The sequence below is a fragment of the Globicephala melas genome, chromosome 14, assembly GCF_963455315.2.
Source record: "Globicephala melas chromosome 14, mGloMel1.2, whole genome shotgun sequence".
Taxonomy (NCBI): Eukaryota; Metazoa; Chordata; class Mammalia; order Artiodactyla; family Delphinidae; genus Globicephala; species Globicephala melas.
In genome coordinates this window covers 49,201,111-49,227,961 of record NC_083327.1, presented here as the reverse complement: position 1 = coordinate 49,227,961, position 26,851 = coordinate 49,201,111, and the positions used below count along the sequence as shown (strand labels likewise).

The 26,851-nt window shown below is 35.0% G+C and overlaps 1 protein-coding gene across 8 annotated transcripts in view; it reads left to right on the top strand.

The window, feature by feature from the left end:
• The window catches only part of TBC1D32 (TBC1 domain family member 32), a 186,349-nt gene that overhangs the window by 15,903 nt on the left and 143,595 nt on the right, over nucleotides 1–26,851 (top strand). For 7 of the 8 annotated variants that reach the window (XM_060283767.1, XM_060283765.1, XM_060283764.1 and 4 more), the window contains 8 exons: nucleotides 1,200–1,377; nucleotides 11,999–12,067; nucleotides 13,990–14,115; nucleotides 16,964–17,042; nucleotides 17,169–17,272; nucleotides 17,364–17,425; nucleotides 17,990–18,134; nucleotides 20,495–20,554. In XM_060283767.1, the coding sequence (XP_060139750.1) occupies nucleotides 1,200–1,377; nucleotides 11,999–12,067; nucleotides 13,990–14,115; nucleotides 16,964–17,042; nucleotides 17,169–17,272; nucleotides 17,364–17,425; nucleotides 17,990–18,134; nucleotides 20,495–20,554 (823 nt within the window). The remainder of the gene's footprint in view (nucleotides 1–1,199; nucleotides 1,378–11,998; nucleotides 12,068–13,989; nucleotides 14,116–16,963; nucleotides 17,043–17,168; nucleotides 17,273–17,363; nucleotides 17,426–17,989; nucleotides 18,135–20,494; nucleotides 20,555–26,851) is intronic. The other variant, XM_060283766.1, reaches the window with a different exon arrangement.

Below are 26,851 nucleotides of genomic sequence, written 5' to 3'. Positions count from 1 at the left end.
TTATAATGATAAACAATAAACATACATATTATCATGCTTTATATTTACAAAGAACTTTCAGATATATATTCTCATTTATTTCTTGCTATGGCTATGTGAACTAGATCAGCTAGATTGTATTTTTCTTTTAATTTGAAGATCTAAATGGCTTTATTCAGTAATTTATAAATTGGGCAGCATCCCATCTAGTAAATAGAAGAGTGCTCCTAGATTGTATTCTTTTTATCTCATATATAGTTGAGGAAAAATAGACTTATTTATAATGACAGAGCTTGTATGTAAAGTAGTCAGGTTTCTAATCCAGGTTTTCTGATTCCAAATTTAGTACTTTATTCACTATGTTTATTTAAATCTTCATGCCTTTTTATTTTAAATATAGAAATTTCAATAGTTCACATCTCATATTCCTCATTTGTAAAATAAAGGGTAGACTAGATTATTTTTGTTTCCATCTAGCTCTAAAATTCTATTTGTTGGGTTTTGGAGGATCTCAGTCTAATGTTAGTATGGATGCTTGAGAGTTTGCACTTAATAAATGGAGAAATTTATTATAAGTTTTTAAAATATATGTATATTTAGACCCACTAGAGCTGAAAGGGATCTTAGAAATTATCCAGTTCAAACTTCTACTAATTTCAGGAATCCTTTTCTTAACATCTCTGACAATGGGTTCTCTAGCCTCTGTTTGAAAGGACCCACTGATCTCTTAATACTTATTTAGGTCTCAATTGTGGTGATGGATGTCTATACACATAAATTATAGGCAGGAGAGAAGGGAAGCAAAGAAAATAGAGGAAGGGAGGATAGAGAAAGAGAAATTAATAAAAGGAATAAAAGTGATGTGTAAAGTAGGCTGGGTTTTGGTAGTTTGATATTAATAGTTGACTTTGTTACTAATAACTGGAATCTATGCCATTGGAACATCTTGCCTTGGATTCTTTTAATTTTACTGCCTTGGTTCATGTAACCAGATGGAAAAACTTGGGAAATAACACATTTTAGATTCCCTATTAATTTTTTTTTCCTGTTGTGTGGATTCTGTTGTGCCATTTATTCTTTCAGAAAAACTGTCTTTTCTCTTTAGAATTGTTTGTTAAAGGGACTTTACAAGAAAAAAAATAATCAGGTAGTTTAATTTAGTTGAATGTTTTAATCTGTGCTAATAGCCATTCTCTTACAAAGATTGCTTTGAATTAAAGATACAAAGAAATGATGCATTCCCTGAAGAACATCATGATGATAGTGGTGGATTCTATGATCAACAAGTTTGAAGAAGATGAAATGCAAAGTCAAGAAAGGCAGAAAAAAATCCAAAAGGAGAAAAGCAATAGTTACTGCACAGACAATTGCTCTGATAGTGATTCGTCATTCGGTCAGGTATGTTGTTTAGTTTTGCATTTATGTCTTGAAATGGTGTTTAATAATCATTACCTTCAATACATTCTTTATTAGCTAGACTTTTTTCCACTTTCTAGTTTTAAGATTCAGAAGGATAATAAACAATAACATAATCTAATATTAAAGATTTAGTCCATGAAATAACGTCTTCTAGAATTATATGTTCAGTGAATTATATCTGAACAGTTATTAATGAGGTAAGGAAATAAACTAGTGGATTTTGGATTAAAAATAATAACACTTGAAACAAATCTGCTTAGACTTTAGTTAAAGATCTTATTCCCAATTAATCCTTATTAATCAAAATTTAACTACATTATAGATGAATATGGAGATAAAACATTTCCCTTATTTATCTTCTGTGAAGGTTGCTGTGAATTGTTAGTTTTAACACATTAAGTTTTTTTTTCATGTCAAAAGATTTGAGGTTTTATATTTTATCTTTCCAGGTTATTGGAATCCTTGTCTTTTGGCTTCAGCAGAGCTAAGGGAAAGGCCAATGTGTAGATTAGTCCTAATAGAAGACAAAGGAAACTAGATAGAGTAGAGCCCATGCATGCACCATGAAATTCCACATAGAAAATTTCAAGCCAAATGGAATCTGTTTGACCTTCGTGTGAATCCTACCTGCTATTTTTAGTGAAACATTTTCACCTAATTAGTTCTAACATAGGGACATAACTATAACGTAGATCCTAAACGTATAGCAAAAAGGGATTTGTGGAGTTTGGGTGAAACCTGAAATACGTGTGTGTATTAGTCACAGTTGAGACTGCACTTTTGAAGGAAAAATGGTTTTGGAATTAGTCAAAGCAGAATGTAAAAGTTATCACTGCATCATTTAGCAGGAGATATTGTGCTGAGTTTTAAATTTTACAAGTCAGGTTAATTATCTGATGTGAGGAAGGAAGTGACAAAGATTTTGAATTTTCTTCATGTTTTGGCTCTTAATCGTCCCTTGTTGATGTACTCTTTGGAAGAAGCTGGGCTGTAGAGATTTTAGTTCAGCTTAATACAATCAGATGGCTTATTCAGTAGGTTTACTGAACTGCTTCTTCAGATCAAGGACTTTCTGGAAATGAAAGGCACAGAAAACCCAACTTTAGGACTCTGAGGGATCATAAGATTATACTTTCTTAGTTATTTGATGAACCATGTGTATACACTGAAATCGAACCACAAGAGAAAAAAAGTGGAGCACTGTTAATTTGTTCTAAGAAGTACAAGTATTCAGATCTCAATAGGATTGATTGAGTAGCTGGCAGTTAAGAGGTGCTAGGTAAGCACCAACTTATTTCCAGTCATAGAATCATAGAATTTTGAAGAAATTCACAGCATTGGTAGAGATGGAGTCATACTTTCAGAAGATATTCTTGTTTTTTATTTTGTTTTGATTCTCGAGAAGGATCATGCTCTGAGTTTATATGGCTTCCTTTGGAATGTCCACAGGGTATATCTGCATTTTCAAGTGCCTGCCTTATGAATATGACTTTGTGTCAGAAGCGACTAATTGAATTGAAAGTGAAGTATGCCCACCAACAAGGTGTGGGATCCCTGGGCCTTTGGAAAAAAGCAGATGAATGCCAGAACTGTCCTGAAAGCTCTTTCAGTGTGGCCAGACTCTAAGATGTTTGCGTATGCTTTTGTTTAGTGAAAAAAGACTCCCTTGCATGTAACTGACCGAAGAGAGGCTGAATTAATAGGTTCAGAATTGAAAGGATCCCTGAAAATATATCATTCATTCCATTAAATATTGATGTTATTATTGATGCCTTCAAAATTGATGTTACTTGCATCGGGCTTTAAAAAAACTGAATTGTTCTATGAATAGCATTCAGTAAACAATTTTGATGCTGCTGTTTTGATATTAGAACACTTGTATTTTGTGAATAGAGTAGGCTTTATTTCATTGCTATTTTAAACATTGCGTCCTGATTGTATATGGATTTCTGACCCAGTATTGAAAAACTTTGGACATTACTGCCTTGGAGACTGTTTGTGTAAGTTTGAGCATATTAAAGAATAAAGTTGGCTGGTTTTTACTATCGTTGTGAGCAGAGCATTCACTGAAAGCATTTGGCACTGTGATTAAACCTGGAAAAAGTCTGCAAAATAATGCTAGAAAGATAAAAATAATAATATTAGATATCTGTTATTGAGATTGCTGCCATATGTTGGTCCCTTTGCTTGGCTTTATATTCACTATAGGTGTTACCAGCCTACTTTACAGGAAAAAGCGAGGCTTATGATAATAGGTAAAACTTGTGTTGCTCCTTAGGCTTCCACTGTGAATTTAAGCCTGGTCTCTTACCCTTGATAGTCTGTTCTCTTTGTTCTGTGCTGCACTACCTGGAGACTTCTTGGGTTCAAATCTTTGTTCTACCACTTACTAGCTGTGTGACCTTAGACAAGTGTCTTAACTTCCCTGACGTAGTGTTTTTCATTTTAAAATGGGAATGATAATACCACTTACCTCATCCTGCTGTTGAGAAGATTAACTGATTTAATAATTGCTGCTGCTCTGTACGTGTTAGCTTTTATTATTGTTGCTATTTCTTGAAGGATATGCTGAAATGGATACCATTGAGAGACATACTCAAATAGAAAATTTCCCAGCTCTAGTCCTGTATGGTTTCTAACTGAGCTTCTATGGGTCATTTTCTACTGCTGGAAGATTAGAGGATTACCTCTAATTAAGCTTTCAAAATTAATATCCTTTCCTCTTGCAGCTTTTCTTTCTCTTCCCCGACAGTATTCAGTTGTAATATGGCACAGGCATTACATTATGCTTTTTTGTAGTGTGCAAACTATCGATATTTTACTACGTTCTGAGGGAACCCCAAGATGTACCCTTTGTATGGAGAAGGTGAGTTTAGGATAACAGTCACCAGCTGTTCTTTAATGATGTGAACCTATTTAAGGAATTTATTGTTTCTTTACTTTCATGGTAACCTCCCCATGAAGCCCATCCTTTGGTACCTATGGCAGGCAGAATAACAGCCCTTTCACAGACATCCATGTCTTAATACCCAGAACCTATGAACCTGTTACCGTACATGGGCCAAGGGACTTTGTTAGTGTGATTAATTTAAGGATCTTCAGATGGGGAGATTATTCTGGATTATCCAGGTGAGCCTAATGTAATCACAAGCGTCCTTATAAGAGAGACTCAGGAGGGTCAGAGGCAGAGAAGGTGCTGTGCAGGCTGAAGTAGATGTCAGAGTGGCTGCCAATGTATTCTAACCTCTAGAACTGTAAGATAATAAATTTGTGTTTCTTTAAGTCCCTAAGTTTATGGTAACTTGTTACAGTAGCAGTGAGGAAACTAATATCTTGCCATTGTTGCTACTTGTTCACCTGAAGGCCAGGATCTTTTTCTGTTATTTACTTCCTGGAAAAGAAGCTTTGTGTTTGAACTGCCTCCTGGGAACACTTTGAATTCCATCTTGTTGCTAGGTTTTGAATTCTTCCAGTAAGACTTTTCTTGAGTAGCTTTTTCCTTTTATTGAGTTTGAGGCCTTTCCCCTGTCTCTGAGTATGTGCTGTGCTATCAACCACTCTAATTTACATTTTACCCTAACTTCTCAAATCTTAGAATATCTTGAGTTCAACCCCTTTTCTGGCCTCTCCTAAAATCTTTAAAGTTTTTACAGTGCTCTTTTTGGTGAGGAATTCTGCTTTTGAGGATGTCATACTACTGCTGAGGAATTACAAGATTCTCATCTCTTGTTCAGCAACATCGGCCAGAACAGTAGGATAGCCACAGCCCAAACTACTATTCAGAACATCTCGAGCTACCCTTAATTGATAAGACTTTTATTATTATTATTTGTCTTATAAACAGAAAAAGATAGGAACCTAAAATCCTAAAAATGTAGAAGGGAAAGGGAAAGGCAGCTGAGAGTAGGGGAAAAAACACGGTGATATTGATAATGCAGCTGCCTAGAGTTAAGCTTGAGCAGGGGGCTGGTTTGGGAGAAGAACTGGGTAGGTGCAGGTGTGAGCTTTCTTTGCTTGCTTGTTTAATAGTAATGTCTTGAGACAATTTGACACCAGAAAAACTAATTTCTCTGATTAACAATGCTAATATCTTTATGAATACCTAAGTTTCTTTATACTTTTAAATATTAATAGATTTTTGTTATTATTTCTCAATGGTAGCACTTTTAAAGAAAAGTGCAGAAGTTCTTTTTTTGTTAAAACATTATTTAAACATCTAGGAAATTAAGAACTTTATCATTTGAAAATATTTTTAAAACCTTATTTTTGTTTTGAATTAATAACTTCTGTATTTAAGGCTTAATGAAGAGTGGGCTCATAATTTTTTTTTTTTTTTTTTTTTTCTTGCGGTACGTGGGCCTCTCACTGTTGTGGCCTCTCTCGTTGCGGAGCACAGGCTCCGGACACGCAGGCTCAGCGGCCATGGCTCACGGGCCCAGCCGCTACGCGGCATGTGGGATCTTCCCGGACCGGGGCACGAACCCGTGTCCCCTGCATCAGCAGGCGGACTCTCAACCACTGCGCCACCAGGGAAGCCCGGGCTCATAATTTTAAGAAGTTTTAGATGCACTACAATTAAAAAAAACTATTCTGCATGAAGCTAACTCATTCTGAATCTTGGAAACAAGTCAAACTCTGGCTGTGCCATTGATGAGCTGTGGGCTTTGTCTTCTTAACCTCTTTCAGTGCCTCAATTTTCTTAACTGTTATAGAGGAGATAGTAATAGTATTTACTCTTATAATGTTGCCTTGCAGATTTAATATATGTAAAGCATTTTGAACAGTACTTGGCTCATATTAAGCTCTTATATAAATGTTTGCTGTTATCATTGTCATCATCACTGGGTGGTGGTTCTTTTTCTTTTGTAAGAACAGGAAAGAAATCATTGTACAGTTACACATACTAAAGCCTAAAGAATCATTAGGTTTAATATTTTATATTTCCCATAGCTCTTTGAACAACAGTAATAGTTGTCTTTCTTTGACTAGCTGTATTTCAATGGTTTATATAGTTTACAAACCAAATATTTAAAATAGAGATTTCTAGAGTAATTTGAGGGTGGTATGATTTTTGAACTTAAAGTGTAGTTATTGACTAATGTGAATATTCTCCAATATATGTTGTAATAAAGTGAATATATCTCTTTAAAACAACAAAAGTTACAGAATGCATCTTATGTTCACTATCTTTAGGTATACTGAATTTTACAGAAATGTATACAAATCTTATTTTAGCATCTGAAGACCTTTAATTAGGATCCTTATGATCATACAGTAGGACCAAAATCCATCTTAGATTATCAACCTATTCTACTTCTTGCTCTTTTCCCTGTAGCATTTGCTCAGAAATTATTTGCTTGGTTTATACTCTCACACATGTAAATATGTCTAAAAATGTTTTCCTTTTGGAATTATCTACCTGTATTGATATCAGCAACAGGTCTCTTTTGCGTTGCTTTACCAATCAAGTTGGCAGACACTGCTCCCCTTAGGAATTTTTAATCTAACAATTTCAGCTGTTCTAAATATTTCTAACTCTGTTGTAGTCAATGGAACATGTTATCTACATGTTCCAGTTAAGTATCAATAAATTATTATAGTTAGTTGCAATGGAAATTTGTCCATCCAGTGATACACAATAACACACAGAAATGTTAAAAACCTATATAGGTAACCTTTAAGGTAGGTATTAGACTTATTCTCATTTCTAGTGTAGTATGTATTTCATTGCTTAAGTAACATTTTAAGAGTAATTTGTACTATGTTTAAGAAGACAAAGGAATCTTATAGGGTACTAAGCATATTAATGAGTCTCCTCCAATCAGATAACTACTAAAGGCTATGCTTTTCTAATATGCATTATTACCTGAGAGGAAAGGCAAACATGGTAGAATTAAGGGACTTCAACTGTTTGGATACATATTCAACCAACAGATATGTATTGGACATATGCTGTGTACAGTATCTTGTGTCAGGCACTATAAAATTGCAAAGATGAATCAGATATACATTATTTTTTCAAGGAGCTTCCTTGAGAGTAAAGAGATAGGATATGTACATAAATAACCAAGTTGCAAGTAGAAGTAATGTGTCATGGGAATTCAAAGACCAGCCCTTATAACCAAGAATATCCAAGAGCTATAGAGGAAAGTATTTCAGACAAGGGAAAGTTCAAAATTTCTGCATCAACAAAGAATGTGGCATACCTGGGAAGCTCTGAGTAGTTTATGTGAAGGGTTAGGACAGAGTTTGCAAGGAGTAAATTGGAAGGTTAGATTAAGGGCAGTTTATGGAATAAGGGTAAGGATTATATCTTAATCATTATTTATTGTTTCTAGCTATAAAATCATAGTGCCTGGTAACATAGTAGGTGTCTGACACATAGTAGATGCCGAATAAATATTTGAGGAATAAATGGATGCATTCAAAAGCTAAATTTAATTGTTTTGTAATTTGAGAGAAATCATTTTAGGTTTCTTAACAGGAAAATGTGTGTCAGACTTACCTAACAGTTGTATACAGAAGGGCATGGGAAGGGGAGAAAGTGGAGGTAGGGAGATAAGTTAGAAGGCTATCATGGTAGTTAAGTAAAAAGTAATGAGGACCTGAACTGAGGAGGCTTTGTAGGAATAGAGACTGATGTGAAATTATTGCAGAAGTAGGATCATTAAGCTTGATTTTTGATATGTTTTGGAGAGAGTAGTGCAAAGTGGAAGTAGAAGTTAAAGGTCTAGTTATGTTTTTTTTAAGCCAAAGTAGCTGGGAGACTATGATGTTATGAACCAAGTCTGGAATTAGGGAGGAATTAGATGTGGAGAAGAATGTGGTGGGTTCTTCTTTTATTCTTTTTTGTTGTTGTTGTTGGGTATACATATTGAATTTGAGACACCAGTAAGGTATCCCAGTGGTGTAGCAGGTAGTTGAACATGCAGGATTCATTTGGTAGAAATGTTGGGGATAACAACGTGAGTCATTTGTGCAGAGATGTTGCTACTTAAGCCACCTAAGTAAGCAAGATCTTAGGAAATGCATTTCAGAGGGCAGACAGAAATGGAAGAATGGGTTAGACAGGGTACCAAACCATATTGCACTGGGTAGGAGGTTAAGGGGGGATGAAGGCTAGAGGGAAGTCAAATAAGATAAGGACTAAGAAAAGATCTTTGGATTTGGTGGTTAACTGTTCACCACAGAATAATGTTGAGAGTAAGAGGAGGGAAGTTGAGGGATCATCATGCTGATTAGTTGCGATCATTTTTGTGAAGTGAAAAGCAAAGACATTTTCAAAGTAAGGGTTGCTTGCCTGAGGTATTGATCATAAAGAGATAAAAAAAAAGTCTTTGTTAGGGGGAGCATTTAAGCAAATGAATTTTAAGATCTAAGTATTATCTTTTTTGACTGCTACTTGACATAATATTGGTTGTTTCAGCAAATATGAACTCCTGTAGTTGCAAATGTTCAAACAGTATCTGACCCTGCATTTACCAGGGCTGTTGTAGAACGTGACTTCTCTTTTAGAAAAGAAGCTGAATGGAAATCTGAAATCAATGAATTATATTTATAGATCTTGAATAGGCAGTAGGTAGGGGGGACTCAGTTTTCTATTTTCAGATAGAAAATTTCCTGGTTGAAGTAAATTTGAGATTTACTTCAAATTTTAAAATTTAATAATGATAAAGCAAAAAGACTACATTTGTTCTCGTTTAATTCTTACAGTGATGCTAGGAGGTGGATGTGAAAACTGCGGATGGGGTTAAAGATTCCAGGGACACATAGCTAGTTAGAATTTTAAAACCTGGCTTAATCTTCTGTCTGATTAAAACTCATGTCCTTGATATTCTTATTTGCTAATGAGTTGGATGGCAGGACATTTTAGACATCGATGATAATCTGATAAAAGTCATGATAGTGGAAGTGGGAGGACGAGAAGAAATCAATTTTAGAAGAGGCAAAAGGGCCAGGCTAAAGAAAAGAGCTTGTGTAATTAGCAGTAGAATGAGTGTGTATATGTACTTTATATACTTATATACATACTATATACACATATGGACATATATACTTATATCTATATACACACAACATATATCTTAAAGTTTGTATATGTATACTATGTAAGATATCCTGTGTTGTGTATACTTTCTTCCCATTAGACAAGACAAGCTGCACTTATATATACTTACATTTTATTTAGTAGTTACCACTCATACATTTTAGTATTTTAATTGTTGTATAATGAAAACTCAAAATTAAAGCTCTATTATTTAATATACAGTACTTCTAATTTTAAAAAGTAGTATATACAGACTTCAGCAGTTGAACTATATACTTTATTTTTTAATTTAATTTTTTTTTAATACAGCAGGTTCTATTTTATGCATGTTAGTGTATGTATGTCAGTCCCAATCTCTCAATTCATCCCACCACCTCCCCCCCCGACCCCCGCTTTCCCTGCTTGGTGTCCATGCGTTTGTTCTCTACATCTGTGTCTCTATTTCTGCCTTGCAAACTGGTTCATCTATACCATTTTTCTAGATTCCACATATATGCGTTAATATGATATTTGTTTTTCTCTTTCTGACTTCACTCTGTATGACAGTCTCTAGGTCCATCGACATCTCTACAAATGACCCAGTTTCGTTCCTTTTTATGCTGAGAAATATTCCATTGTATAAATGTACCACATCATCTGTATCTGTTCATCTGTCAATGGGCATTTAGGTTGCTTCCATGACCTGGCTATTGTAAATAGTGCTGCAGTGAACACTGGGGTGCATGTGTCTTTTTGAATGATGGTTTTCTCTGGGTATATGAACTATATACCTTTAGAAAAGAGTAAAACCGAGGACACTTTAAGGCTTTTTAAGAAAACTTACGTTGAGGGATCTGAAATATCAGGCTGTTTTGGGTTTGTTATCAAGTGGCAATATGTACCCTGTATTGTTAGAGACAATGTAACATGGTAGGAAGACTGGCTATGGAATCATTCTCGAGTTTAACAAATGTATATTGAGTGCCGACTCTGTATCCAGCACTGTTTCAGGTATTGAGGATACTATAGTGAAAAAGACCAAAAAGATCAAAAAGACTAAGTGATTGGAAGGCAGCCATGCAAAGCTCTAGAAGAATAGCATTGCCAGGCAGCAGGAGTGGCAATGGCAGAGGTTCTTAGACTAGAGTGGGCATGGCATCTTCCAGGGATGGGGGAAAAAAGGCCAGCATGACTGAAACCTACATGGCAGAGGGCAGAGTGGTATGAGAGAAAGGTAGGCAGGGGCCAGATCGTGTAAGTCAAACTTTTATATTTTATTCTGAGTAAAGCGGGAAGTCTTTTTGTGGGGTTGAAGTAAGGGAGATAAAGAGACTTGATCTATAATTTTGAGAAGCTTTGTCTATTGCTAGAGAATGGATGATGGGGTAGAGTAGGATGAGTTTAAGAGCAGAAGCAGGGAGACCAGTTAGGATGAATTTAAGTAGTCTAGAGTCGATGATGGTGTCAACTAAGGTTTTAGCAGTGAAGTGGCAATGGGTAGTTAGAGTTATGATATGTGAAACTTGGGAGTTGTCGTGGCATTGGATGTAGGAAATGAGAGGAAGCAAGGAGTCAAGATTGACTCCTATTTTTGACTTAAGACAAAATATGGATGGATGGTAGAACTATTTACCAAGATGGGGAAGTTTGAGGGAGGAGCAGGTTTGGAATAAAAAAATCAAGAATTTTATTTTGGATATGTTAAGTTTGAGGTGCTTATTAAACATCCAGCGGAAGTGTTGAAAGGATAATTATATATGTTACCTTGGAGATGAAGTGGCTGATAAATTTTAGTCATTGTGATGTATTTAAGAACTAGATGAGAACACCTCAAGAGAGTATAGACAGTGAAGAGAAGAGGGTCTCTAATGAAGATGGGAATCTGAGTTCTGATTGCTGGGTGACTTGGTTTTCATATTTCTCATACTTCAGAGTCATTGTGAATTGAGGTAGTACGAGGCTTGTTACATAATAAAGGCAGTTTTATTTTTAGGTGGTTATTTAAGGTATTATTTAAATTGCTTTGGCAAGAAGAAGATTCCTTTTCTAAAACAGCTTATGGTCTACTATAAACTTTTTTCTAGATAGAAGTTTTTACTTTAGGAATTCTTCACCTAAGAGGAGACATGGAGAAAGTTTAAGGAGAAGCACAGGGAAGAAAAGGAACAGAAAAGTTCAAGCAGCATCATAGCTATGCTTAGGGTACCATCAATGCCTTCTTATTTGTTTATGTTGTTTTACCTTTGTTTCATACATTTCAGATTCCTGGGTACAAAACATTTTTAGCTTTATATCTTTTGAGTCATATTCTATATGTTGCATTTGCTCAGCAAATGATAACCTCATATACATGAAAGTATATGTCCTACTGTCCTACTGGGACATTAAGTTCTCATTTAAATGCCTTGGGATACAAAAATTCTAAGTTTGCTGCTAAATCAAAATAGATCATCCCCTTCTCTTGTTTCAGAATTTGTTTTGTGCTTGGAGTTATATGAAAAATCATTTATAACAATACTTCTAAAAGTCTACTAAATTAATGAAGGAATTAACGTTCTGTTAATTGTGTTACAGAGTTATAAATTTTGTCAAGGAAAATTACAGTTAATTTTAGACCAGTTGGATCCTGGGCAACCTAAAGAGGTAAGTTTAAAGGAAAACTGTTAAGTTCAGTCATATATATATATATGTGTGTGTGTGTGTATATGTGTATATGTATATATATATATAAATAGATTATAATTAGTAGCAGCTGGATTATTTCTCTTGAAGATAGTCCTTTAATATCATGGCAGTTCTAGACTGATATCCCTGCTAGACTTTCTAGTCTTGAAACGAAAAGTCACAGAGTAAGAGAGGCTCTCCTTAGAGAGTGCTCACAGTTTGTAAGAGGAAATTTTTATTTCTAGTTTCAATTTTCAAGGGATGAATTTATGAGCAGTTTCTCCCAAACTGTTCCTTCACTGTTGCTTTGTATGTGACATTTTAGTGATTTCTTTGAAGAAAATAATCTTCATTTAATCCTCTTTCTACTTCTGGAAAACGTGAGCAACTTTGACACATGTTCATTTATTAGAAAATATTTTTAAAAAGCAATTTTATTGAATTGAGCCTCTTTATATTGTAATAATTGTATAAATTACTGTTTATGAAGTTTTATTTCATTTGAAAGTCATTCTGTTTCACTTGAAATAGAAAATTATAGGAGTTTTGAAGTACCTCAGACATCTGTTATATCTTGCCATTTGGTCTCGTTTTTGAAATACGTTGTTTTTCTTCAACTTTTCATTTTAAATTAAGTGAATAGCTATGATTTACTCCCACTGATTTTTTTTTTTTCCTCTCAGCATTTCACATTCTGATTTATTTTCTAGGTTTTAGTAAATGTTTCAACAGATTGGCAATGGGACCTGACTTTATATGATAACAATATTATTGACTTTAGTTTAAGTGGATTATTTGGAAATCTATACTTGTTCAGAAACCTTTGTTCTACTTCTGCAAATAGTAAATTGTTATTGGAGTTTTGTCCTAAAAATTAACTGAAAAGGAGAAATTTACTTAATGTTTTTAAACTCTCTTCATAGTCCCCCTAATGCCTATCCCAAATAAAATTGTATTTAAGAGTTTTTCATATGAATATATAGACATTTTAAATACATGTATATTCTATTTGTTTCACCTAAAACTTGACACCCTGAAAACTGACACCTTGACACATTCAGAGTGCTTGGTGTTCTAAGGTCTTAGCTCTTTGACTCTTCATTTTTTTTTCCCCCTCACTAGGTTTCAGTTATTTCAGCTGAGGAACAACCAAATTTTGAGGAACAGGTTGGAATCAGTGTGTTATTACTCACTAGTTGGAGAGTGAGCGGGGGAGAAGCTTTACTCCACTTACGATTGGAGTAGAGCTATTTGCCACTGCTGTCCCTTGGGTCATACTGTCCTGAGTGAATTCTGATTGAATTTTGAGAAGAATGCTTAATAAGATTTCTGTGAAAATTCAGAAATTCAATTTTGCATCACATTGCTGAATCACTTTTTTTTCCCTATCTCAGTGGTTAGAAGGTCAGAAAATATGGTGTAGCGGCAAAAAGAAGTTCAAATTAATTGCTTTGTGAGAATTGCTCATATATCCTAGAATGGGAATGCTTCACCAGGGACATAACTGGGCAGTGTTTTAGAATTAGAGTCCTCAAACTGTGGGACCACCTATGGGGTCTGTTCAAGTGAGGAAAGTCTATGGAGGAGACACTGGAATACCTTATTCTGGTGATTCAGATTTGGCTACCATCCCTTCTCCTCTTCCCCTTAGACGTGTGACCTTGAATCTCCTAATATAGTTAGGTTATTTTATGTAAAGCAAAAATTAAAACACTAGTTTCTCTGCTTAACAGTTTAAAAAATGAGTTATCAAGAATTGTTTTATAAAAGGGCCTCTGATTTTCAACTGGCTCTTCAGAGCAGTTATCCAGACTCTGCGTTTCAATGTTTGTTAAATATTTGGAGAATTGCTATTATTTTGGTGGCTGAGTATTAATAAAAATTCTTTTAAAAAATTATAGGTGAGATATGAAGCCTTGCAAACGTTATGTTCAGCTCCTCCATCTGACGTACTGAACTGTGAAAATTGGACCACTCTCTGTGAGAAACTGACAGTGTATCTTTCAGATCCTGATCCTGTATTTAGTGTAAGGAAATGCCTACAGAAGTGTTAAGAATTCCTGGTTTTTTTCCTACTATTCTAGGAGCAAATGGAATATAATTTTCTTTAATAGTAGCTCAAATATTTAATAGTAACACAAATATAATTTCAGCTCCAGCTTTTGAATTGTCAAGATTTTTTTTTTTTTAAAGGAATTAACTTACTATGTCATGATTAGGTTCAAAGTATGGTTGGTCAGTGTCATACTTCATTGCCAAATAATAGGCTATGTTAGCTTATGCATTTTGTTTTATCTTGTAAAGGGATATCCAAGTATCTGTGTCAATGTTTTTGAATTAAGAAAAATATTTTAAAACAAAGAGTGTGTTTTTGAAAGAATTCATGATATATGAAGACTTGAACTTACAATGATTACAATTTATTCTAAAGGATTAATAAGCATTTTCCCTGTGCAGTTAAGTGTTAGAGATTGCTTAACTGCTTAAAAAGAAAAGTTAGAAAACTGTAAAGCTAACACTTTAGAAGATAATTGAGATGAATTATAAAACTAATGTAGAAAATTCCCAAAACTGTAAAGTTAGTCAGTAGAGAGTTATTTTATATATAAAAAAAAAATGATTCACATATGACTTCTCAGAAACACTATGTTGAAAAGTAAGATTATATTAAAAAGTGCAGTAATTATATGGGATTAAAAAAAATCCTGACTGTATTCCAGCATCACATTTAACTACAAACTAGATTTTTTATGTATGTACATATGTATTTATTTTGGCTGCACTGGGTCTTTGTTGTGGCGCATGGGCTTCTCTAGTGCGGCACGCGGGCTTAGATGTGGTATGTGGGAACTTAGTTCGCAGACCAGGGATCGAACCTGGGCCCCCTGCATTGGGAGCACAGAGTCTTAACCACTGGACGACCAGGGAAGTCCCCCAAACTAGGTTTTTTTAAGTGTCTTTTTCTTCATAAATGATGTGTCAGTGAAGAAAAACATTAGCTTTAAAATTGATAAGGTTTTTTTATATAGAATTTTTAAAGGTATTAGTAAAAAAGAAAATTTTCCAGCTCTTCAACAAATATGCACTGAATACCTACAGTGTACATCATTCTAGTTCAGATGCTGGGAACACTGAGCAAGACAGAAGCCTTTGCCTTCATAGAACTTTAGAAGAGGAGACAGACAGTAAACAGTTAATACAAATAAAAATAAAACTCAGTACCTTTTTACTACTTAAAATTACTCTTCCATCAATGAAAATATACTGGTAAACAGAAGTGGTTTAGAAACAAGTCGTTTGTTATTTTTATAAGGGGGGAAATGATGTTTAATTACCCAATACCTGGATGCAGTTCAACCATACTAACCCCAGAGGGTGAGGCAGACTTCTCTAAAAACTCAAGGATTCAGGAACTTCAAAGGAGAAAGATATTTCAGGGTTATCTTTTAACATTTCAAGGCATTCTAACAGGAAATTGTAAATTTCCCTCTTAAAGACATAATAGTGGTCTAATAGGTTTCCTTTATTCCTTTTATAAATATGGTAAAGATCCTACTGGGTCAATGTAAGTGGCCTGATTTGTCCATTATATTCAGCAAGAGTCAGTGTGGATACTTAAGGCAATAAAATTGGAAGACGTTGTCATAGAGGGGAAATGGTAATAAAACCAATCAACTTGAATAGAAAACAAGGTATGGTGTTCTTTTCATCTAGAATTTATGCTTTACCCAAATTCTTGAGTTTGATTCTGTTTCTTCATTTTCTACTCTAAAGCAGGGGTCCCCAACCCCCAGGAACTGGGCCGCACAGCAGGAGGTGAGCAGTGAGCGGCTAAGCTTCATCTGCCGCTCCCCATGGCTCGCATTATGGCCTTAAGCATCCCCGCCCTCCTGTCTGTGGAAAAATTGTCTTGCACAAAACTGGTCCCTGGTGCCAAAAAGGTTGGGGAATGCTGCTCTAAAGGACTCTTACATGTAACTGAGTGAAGCCTATAGTGTTCGAAAAGTATGACAAATACTTACCAATTGCTGCAAATATGAAAACTTCCCAAAGTATTTAATATCCTGTGTTCAGTACGAACCTCTTGGGTTATTGAAATATATCTTTAGTCACTTGGGTAACCATTTTTTGTAAGTGTATTCATCTAATATTTGATATAGTCAAGGTTTTTTTTTTCTTCAGAGTAGATCATTTGAGGGAATTTTATTTTTTTAATGGGAAACTGAATTTCACTGTTAGGCTCAATCCCATCAAAGTTGGTATAATTAAAATGATAAGCTGTCATTTCTAGGTACCTACGAGTGTCAGGTACTGACTACATCTGTTATCTCATTTAATTCATTTACACTGTGGTAGTTTCTACTTTACGTTTTAATAATGTAAAATTTTGGAATATAATATTTTTCTTGGGAATAGGCAAAATTATTGAAGTCCTAACAATCTAATTAATCTTCCTATGTGAGCAATTAAAACAAAAACAAATAGTGGATTTGGAAAGGAGTGGGGTTTTTTGTTTGTTTTGTTTTACATTTAGTACTCCTACTGTTTCTTCGTTTGACTCCTCTACATTGTGTCAAATTGTAACAAATTATATTGTAACAAATTATATTGTTTCCTTTCTTCACCCCATCTCCCCATGTCTGTATCTGCTATTACCAGATTTTACAACAATATACTGCTGTATTAGGTTGACTCTTAGTTTTGGTTGACTTTACGTTTTGCCAACCAACACAAGAATGCGCCGTTTTAATTACATTTCTACTGAAATTTTTGAATGGTCTTGTGTTTATTAAGTTTTTTACTATGTAGAAAACGATTCTTACAAAAATAGATGATGAAAGAATATTGGATACAAATCTTGTTTCATTTCCATAGGACCGGATTTTAAAATTCTATGCACAGACGTTTACACTTTCACCATTACATATGACCAAGGAAATTTATAAAAGCTTAGGTATGTTTATTATATAATTTTTAAAATTTATAAGTTTGTACTTAAGAAAATGGATAGGAATTAACTGTTTCAGAAAGCACTGTGAATGAATGGTATTACAACCTTATTTTTATATTTTCTTTTTAGCTAAATATTTGGAGTTATACTTTCTTTCTAGAGAAAATCATATTCCTACTCTTTCAACTGGCATAGATATAACTAATCCTAATGTGATCCACTTACTTAAAAAGGTATTCATTTTCTATAATATGCTTTTATTTCTGTTTAATTCTATATTTAAGAATTCTAACTTCTTGAGAACGGTTATGCACTGTTTTATAGGTTCGTCTTCTAAATGAATATCAGAAAGAGGCTCCATCTTTCTGGATTCGACACCCAGAAAAGTAAGCCCCCTAGTTTATGCCACTGTAAAATTAGGAGTGTTACTGTCCATATACATTTCAAAGAGAGTAGAGACAGTCTTAACTGATTTACGTGGTTGGGAAAGGCTTACTAGTTTATTTTTTAGCTTTTCATGTTTTTTTACTTAGCTACGTGAATGGCTCTATGCAAGTACCATTTTATACCATTTAATTATCACAACAAGGTAAGAGGCTGTTGTAGCTTCAGGCTGTTTCATTACTGGTCTTCGCTACTTTGGTCAAGTTCCTTGAATGTTCTTTAAACTTTTCCCTTTTTAGTTCTAAGATTTTTAATAAGGTTGTAAGAGTAACTGTGGGTCTAAAAAGGAAAGTTAAATTTGGACAGCCGGTGTTGAAGTAGAACATAAGTTTTTAGAGCAGAGAAAACTGGGGGTGAATTTCACCCCTGCTATTTACTGAAATATTAAAAAATGATGTTTCTAAAGATTACCTATTACTTTATCATTCCATAAATATAAAATGTCACTATTACATATATATAGCATTTGTTTTTTTCTAAAAATAACTTCTTTCCCAAACTTTAAGGTATATGGAAGAAATTGTGGAGAGTACTTTGTCTTTATTATCAGTTAAACATGATCAAAGCCATCTTGTCTCACAAAAGATTTTGGATCCAATATACTTTCTTGCATTGGTTGATACCAAGGCTGTGTGGTTCAAAAAGTGGATGGTAAGGAAATACGGAATGTTTTATTACCTTTCTTTGTGTATTGCTCTACTGTGTCAAAGAATAGCTGCTGTTTGAATGTTTACTGTGTGCCAAGAGTTCTATCACTTTTACACATGTTAACTCACTTAATTCTTATAACGATCTATGATATAGGTGGTGGTATTATTATCCCATTTTACAGATGCAGCAACTGAGGGATAGAGAAGTAACTTGCTCAAGATGGTTTACCTATTAGGTGACAGAGTCAGAAAAGGATTTTAATGGTAATTCATTTGAATCTGTTAAACTGATGACCTATCCAAAATCATGTCTTAGTTTAAAAGCTACGAAATTTTTAAGCAGATGTGGTAGAACATAAGGGTTCAATGCTCACTTTTCTCTGGCTTAGAGGTCTGAAAACATCTCTTCATTTGCCACTTAATGAAATTGCAGTTTGTAAAATGTGTCTAATGCCTGAATGCTCATGACTTCCTGTGGAGTTGATCACTATCTTAGGACTGAAACTAATATTAAAAGATTCTTACACTGTTGCCTCCCTCATCTGCTGTTGAATAAGAGTGATCTGTGTCTGGCAGTAGTCATAGCTGTGTTGGCCTGCGTTCTCACATCTTGGTCCCTCTCAACCTGTATTTGTTGCAGTGGGGAAGGATGGGAATGGGACCATGACTTGCCATGCAAACCATGCAAAGCAAAGCAGCAACATGTTCATTTACTGCTGAGCACGATTTGGACGTTATCTAGCTGATGGCTTGCTTTTTTTTTTTTTGCCGTTTATCTAGACTGTATAATAATGCCCAGTTAACCAAAACATAATTCTGTTTGGTGCTTAGCACTTACCTGGCCTACATATAGTATATGTTTGATAAATGCTTGCTCAACTTAATTTTACCTGAACCCTTTGTTCCTCACATCTGACATTTGACGTTTTTCTTTTTTTTGATTATCAAATTACACCACTATTGTAGACAATATACAAAATATGTAAAAGCACAAATAAAATTACATTTCTCTAATTCTATAACACAGGGATAACAGCTATTAAGATTTTGTTTTATGTGGTTGTATGCTTTAAAAAAGACCTAAACAGGTGAATTTTAACAAATCATATTCTAAGTGTTTATAATTAACTTTTTTTACTTAACATTTTTATTGTCAGCACTTGATTCTTAAGAGAATGATGCACATTACAGGAAAACTAACCAATGGAAAATTATTAAATCAGCTCCCCAAGTGTGTTCTGGTATTATTAAAATTTATCACATTCTCTCTCCTCCACTCATCTAAGGCAGAAGTTGTCAAACTTTACGTAAAGGGTCAGGCAGTAAATATTTCTGGCTTTGTGGGCTGTCCTGTTTCTTTTGCAACTACTCAGTTCTCAGTAGCCCAGAAGCATCCATAGATGATATATAAATGAATGGATGTGACTATGTTACAATAAAACATTGTTTACCATATCAGGGGACAGCTGAATTTGGCCTGAGGGTTGTGGTGTGTCAACTCCAGTCTAAGGGATGTACTATGAGGCTTTCGTTTTAGAACATGATCAGTAGTTTAATTGTAAGTCAATATGTTTCTCTTACTAAACCTGAAAAAAAGATTAATGTTTTTTTTAAAACATTTTAAGCTACAAGGGTTAAAACACACAGGGTTTTGATTAACCCTCAATTAACCCAAACCCCACTTAATTAAATTCTATTCCCCAGAATTTTGATAGATTTTTACAGACTATTATTTAATTTTTTAAAGTAAAATAAACTACATTGAAGGCTAATGATATCGAACATAAGTAATATTCATGTAAATTTTCCCCTTTGTACAATGCATAAAAATCATATTTTAATCTCATCCATGTTTAGTTCTAAGGAGAGAGTTTTTTGGCACTTCGAATCATTTTTAAAATATGACTGGCAGAGAATGATTAAGATACTGTCCCTTCAGAGCATTTCAACCTTGGCAGATTTCTGCATGTGTAAACAGTACAGTACCCTCTTCATTGTGAGAGTTGTGATTCCTCCCCCGACCCCCCTCGCCCTCACTTCTTAATCTTTACTTTAGGCTCTGTCATACACTGGTAGTCAGACACGGTTTTTTTGGTTTTAAAGTAATTTAGCATGGTAACTGGACACAACTGAGGGGTAGATTGTTTTCTATTGGTCTGTCAGTAAATGCTCCAGTTTTTAATATAATTTTCATTCTTATGACTGCTATGCTCATAATCCATTGTACTTAGAAAAACGTGTTTTACCCTGATTACAATAATTTAAGTTATTGTGTAATTTATGTTAAAGAAATGTTACAGGAAAAATAGATTTTGAATGGTATAGCTTGAATATTAAATACCATTTTATTCCTAATTTTAGCATGCATATTACAGCAGAACTGCAGTACTAAGACTTATTGAAAAGAAATATAAATCTCTGGTAAGTCTATATTTCTGTTCTTATCTTGAGAAATATTATCAGAAAAAGATATCTGATGTAATAACTTGAATGTGCAAAGTTGAGTGATTAATATCGGATAATGAAGCAGTCCCCCTTTTATGTGACTTTTAAACTACCATTCTGTGAACATAAAAGGATAAAAGTAGAGACTTAAAACACTGTCAGGATAACAGTTAGGAAATATATAACTTCATAGTAAATTGGGCTGGTAACTAGCTATTTTGGGATAAGCCATATTAAGTATTGGGTTGGCCATAAAGTTCGCTTGGGTTTTTCTGTAACATTATGGAAAAACCCAGATGAACTTTTTGGCCAACCCAATATTATCATATAGTTTAATTCAGATCAGTTGTTTGTAGGGGAGTTTGTTCTATAAAATTTACCCATGCTTTTAACTGAAAGTTGCATGATAAAATTCAGAATGGTAAATGCTTTTGTAGTTGCAAAAATTGATTCAAGTTACACTAAATATAAACTAATACTGTAAAATATATTCATAAAATTTTCTGCATTTACTGCTATTAGTAGAACAACATGTTAGGGCACTGAAAGGAACTGAAATCAGCAAGTCTAGCAATTAATTGACAAACATGAAAATTGTGAAATTAAAGTTATACTAATATGACTTTGAGATAATAAATACGTTCTATGTAGTTAGGTAGAATCTTGAGTTGAGTGAGGTAAAGGGAAAGATTCCTAGAACTGTGAATTTTAGGAAGACTGCAGTAGAACATAAATTGAAGAAAGGAGAATAATAATTGTTTTGTGTTTGAGAATTAGGCTTCAGAAAGGAGAAGAGGGAGATGTTGAATATTAGGATGGGAATTTATTTGTAGAGGTAATAGGTATTTAAAAATCCTTAGAGAAACTGAAAGTCTTTCCACATTTCTCTCATTCCCATTTTAACTGGAAATTTGTTACTGCCGTATGAGCCTAGAGTGATCTTGCTAGAATAGAAAAAGGAGAAAAAACCAAGAATTTTTTTCCTCTTATGGTTTGACATATAAATAACTGTTGGTATGACATAGGCCCTAGTGGATGTATTTCAAATGTTTCTTGTAGATTAACTCTTAAAATCCATTCCTTATTTGGAAAGTGAATTATACTATAATCAATTCTTAGCCTACAAATAGTTACTTCATTATCAACTTCAGTATTCTATCAACTTGTTCAAATATTTCATGTTCATAATTAATCAAACTTGCATGAGATTTCATCTTAAACCTCATTTTCTCTTAAAGCTTTCCTAAATTTACCAAAATATCAAGAGATTTTTTTTTAATGGTGTGTGTGTGTGTATATATATATATATATATAAAATTTAAAAAGTAAACCCAACTTTTGAAAAGAAACATTGGGGAAAATGGATGCCATGTTTGTTTGTTCCCATTTTCCTTTCAGAATTGAAGATCAAATTTTGTATATCTAAAAAAAAAAAAAAAAAAATTTGTATATCTGCAGTGGGAACTTTGGACCACTCCATGGATTTGTCTTTGGGACCTGGGATCTTCCCAGGCCAGGGCTCAAACCCATGTCCCCTGCATTGCCAGACATATTCTTTATGACTGTGCCACTAGGGAAGTCCCTAAATTGATTCTTTAATTTTAATTAATTTAAATTTAAAAGTAATATGGGTTAGTGGCTACTCTTTTGTGCAGTTTGTTCTGTCTGTGGCATATATGACATTTTCAGTAGGTAGCATTGGGCAACAAATAATTTGTGTATGTGCTATCAGTTTTTTAAAGCAATATCTGTACTGATTGAAAAGCATTTTGGCTATCAGCATAACTATTATTTTTAACAATTTGAATCTTTTGTCCAGTTTACCCTTAAGGGAAAGACTTCTGAAATGGCTTTATTACGTAGTACGTTTCCTATTTTTCTTGCCCTCTTAAAGTCGTTTAAAAAAAATATTGACAGCTAGGTTATTTAAAGTCTCCCTACCTTACTGTTTTTTATATTTCCCCCACCCCGCCTCGCCAGTCTTAGGGGTTAACAGTTAAGTGAGCTGGCTGGTACATATTTCCTAGTGCAGGAGAATAAGTATGAAATAAAATACTGAATTTTACAGCAAATTTGTCTTTCCTAAGGTTTAGGATAATCGCTTTTTATACCCTCAACTTGACTCTTTAATATTTAAATTTACCTACTGTAGATCCGCTTTTTTTTTTTTTTTTTGCGGTATGCGGGCCTCTCACTGTTGTGGCCTCTCCTGTTGCGGAGCACAGGCTCCGGACGCGCAGGCTCAGCAACCGTGGCTCATGGGCCCAGCCGCTCTGCGGCATGTGGGATCTTCCCGGACCGGGGCACGAACCCGTGTCCCCTGCATCGGCAGGCGGACTCTCAACCACTGCGCCACCAGGGAAGCCCTAGATCTGCTTTTTGCTCCTGCAATTTAAAGGGAGTATTATATCATGTGATTGTCCCTCTTCTAAGATGTACCTTTTTCTGTGATTGTTACCCCTTCTCAAATAAAAGATAGCACGTGTAAGAAGTAATGGGAAGGAGTAGAAGGAACAGAAGTGGGTTTAAGTGGGTAGTGAAGATAAAGGTGAGTAGAAATGAGTGCAAGGAAGAGTGGGTTTTTGAAGGTTTGAGTGGAAGTAAACTAAAGAGTGAGAAAGATTATCTTGGAGATAGTACTTTGAGTTCTCAGAGACGCTATTTGTTCTTTTGCCTTCTAATTCTTTAGAGCCTCTCAAGTATATTTGTCACGTCAAAAGTTCTCCAAAATGGCAGTTTTTCAAAGTCATTTTTTTGTTGCTATTTATCAATTTATGTGTAAGAATTAGGATCTTAAGAGTAAGTCCATCTAGGAAGTAGTTCTGTCAAGGAGGTTGCACCTTAGATAAACTTATGACAAACGTGAAACAGATCACTATACTTTTGGGCAAAAGTGTGTGCTTATGAATGGTGTCTCAGGTTCTGACTAAGCAGAAGCTAGGGAGGGGCTGTGTGATTGGTGACATGATGATCATTGATTCCCCTCTTTCAAGAATTGACAAGTCAGGGAGTGTCCTCATGAAATTTTTGTAGAAGTCCCAAGGCAGTTTGACCAGTTGCCTTTGCATGAGTTTGTTGCTGGTAGCCACTCATCTCAGGGCTGGCTTGGATTTGATTGACTGGATTAGAGACTTTCTGGACTGTGCCTCCTTTTGTTTCCTATGAACACTCCCTTATATATTCAGTAGATGCAAGCTAAACCAAAAGAAGACAGGAGTTCAGAGTCTACAAATAACAACAAAAGCAAAATGAACACAGAAGAATAAGCAGGTTAATAGTAGAACTATTGACCAAATGGTGCTCCTCCAAAACAAAAGGCCACTTTGTACAAAGACCTATTTCATTACAAATCCAAGGAAAATAAAATCTAGCAATGAGAACTCAGTGAAGCAAGTTGAAGCTTAGATCATTGTTGAGACAGACTCATGTGGTGGCAGATCTGAAGGATTATCAAAGTATGGGACTTGGGGACCCAGTGAACACTCTTCTTTGAGGACCCCATGGAATGATGCCAAATGAGAATCCTCAAGGTAATCTCAATGTAAGCTCCAGAATCATTGAGGGTTAAGACCACTGTTCAGTATCTGAAACAATGCATAAAACTGAGTTTATTGCTTACTTAATTATGCAAAGCAGATTGTTAATATAAAATTTCGGGGAAAACTTGGAACTCAGGTTGGGCTTTCAGAGGTGAGAGTGAGTTCATGCCAACTGTAGATTTCCTGGAATGTGTCTGTTGTTGGCTGACTTTTAGAAGAAAGGGGCTAACTGATTGGTTTGCTTACAAAAGTATGTTCATTGAGATCTGTTGACATGTCATGATTAACAAGGTTTTAAACTTGTTCTAGATACCTGTTAACCATGGTTATATAGAAATATGGTTCTGGTTTTTATCTATAGAACAATTGCTCATTTTCAAGGATAGTGGGAAATTTTTTTATTAATGAGTAGGTGTTATTCTGGGAAAGAGGGGTGGTGGTTAAGGTAGTGGTGGGAAAATATTTCAGGGCCATGGAATAGCATGTTTAAAGGCTTTAGGGATTGGAAAACACATAGTACACTTGGAAACTGCACATATTTCATATGGCTGGACATAGATTGGTGAGAGAAATGTGAACTAGTATTAGAGAAATTTCCTGAAAATCAGTTCCCTGAAAGCTAATATTAAGTGGATGATGTTTTTTGAAAAGTTCTTAGATGCTTTAAATTGGGTCTGTGCCAGTTGACCTCAGTTTGTTTCATTCATGTATGAGGCAGGATAGGGCCTCATAATTCCATTAAAAATAGGAAAGAGCTACTTAAGGGGAATCTTAAGCCCTTTCCCTTTTGCAGATAAAAATGAGTTTGTTGTTAATTTCAGGTTCGAATGTGTTTCAAATTCAGTTGGTGTGCATTGACTGGTGAGATTTTTAGTGGATTTGCTTTTAATGAATTGGTCATTTGACTGGTCACATGTTGAACTGGCTTTTGGTGACAGACTTTTACACAGGTAAATGTATTTCTCTGTGCGTGTGTGTGTGGCTGCGGAGGGGGACATCTGGAGGATGAGAGGAATAAGACTAATGTTAGATCATTAAAAAGTTCTTATTGTCAAATTTAGGAGATTGGCCTTTATTCTGGAGGTTTAGTGAGCCACTGATAGATTTTCATGTACTGAAGTAATATATTAGGGCTTTGGAAAATTTGGAAAATGGGCTGAAGGTGCTAGGTGGAGATAGTTTTTACTTCAATACTTCTCCCCTAAGAGGCTTTGCAGTAATCCAAGCAAAAGATGATGGAAACATGAATTAAGGCTATGACAGTGTACTGGGATAAATGGGTGGACTCAGGAGTACAATATTTAGAGTGTAGGTTTTAGAGGACTTGGCTTTTTGAAAGGGGTTTCGGTGAGGACTTACTCATTTGAATGTCTATCATTCTTTGGTCATATCGAGTTTGAGATCCAGATTTCTGGGGGGAAGTTTCATTTTATTGATCTGGATCCTAAAGTTTGATTTAGATGAGACATAGATATGGAAGGGGGTTCCCTAAGCCCACCCCCAGATTTGATGATTTGCTGGGAGGACTTATAGGAGTCAGCACATAGTTGTACTCCCAGATATGATTTCTTACAGAAAAAAGATACAAAGCAAAACTGGTGTAGGGAAGAGGCGCATTGGGTAAAGTCTGGAAGATACCAAGCATGGGCCTCCAAGAGTCTTTTTTGCCAGTGGGGTCACACAGGACTCCACTTAATTTCTCCAGTGTCAAATTGTGACTGCTCATGTGAAATGTTGTTTACCAGGGTAGCTCATTAGAGACTCAGTGCCCATTTTGTTTTTAAATTGGGGGTTAATCATGTTGGCACCTTCTGCCTGCTACACACCAGGGATTCCACATTCCCAGAAGGAAAACAGACGTTCAGCATAAACCATATTGTTTGTACAGTTTAGGTACAGTTCTTAGAATGGGGGGAAGCTCCTGAAATCCAAGTTCCCAGATGCTGGTTAAGGACCAATCTTGTAAGCAGGCCTTTCTAATGATAGAAATCCTGCCGTGTTAACTCTTTTGCATGAAACTGAGGCCATAAGAATGAATGAGACTAGGAAATCTATCAATTCCTTGATTCCATGATTATGAACTTGCCTCTATCCACACAACCTCCATCTTTTTCCCATCTAAAGCTTAACCCTTCCTTCCACTTAGGTCCTAGCTGCTCCTGCTCTTAGACACCTTTCTGTCAATTATCCTTTCTCTCCTGCATAGTCAAACTTTCTATTTACTTAAACATGACCATATCCTTCCAACCTGAGGAATTCATTCTTGACTCTAAGATCCCACCCCTATGTTTTACTCGTTTTTTTCTTTTACAACCAGCCTTCTTGTAAATGAAAATTATACTATAGCTGTCTTTACGTTTTCCATTCCTATTCCTTATAGTTTTATTCCCCAAACTCCCCTGAAACTGATCTTTTCAAAGTCACCAAAAACCTTCTTATTACCAGATCTAACAGTTATCACTCCTTGTCTCACTGGTGGCCTCTATTTTATTTGAGAGTTAGAATGAGAGGGCATCTACAGGAAGTATGTAGGTGCAGAAGAAAGGGAGAAGATCGGAAATCTCTGCTTGAGGAGAATGGGAGAAGGAGGTAGAATAAAGACTATCAGAGAATCGCTGGGTATAGAAGTTGGAGGTCAATTTTTATGACTGTTCTTTGGATTGAGTTTTTTTTAATAGTTTTTAGCAATTCTGGTATCTAAGATAGAAATGAAGGCTAGATCCAGTTCACATTT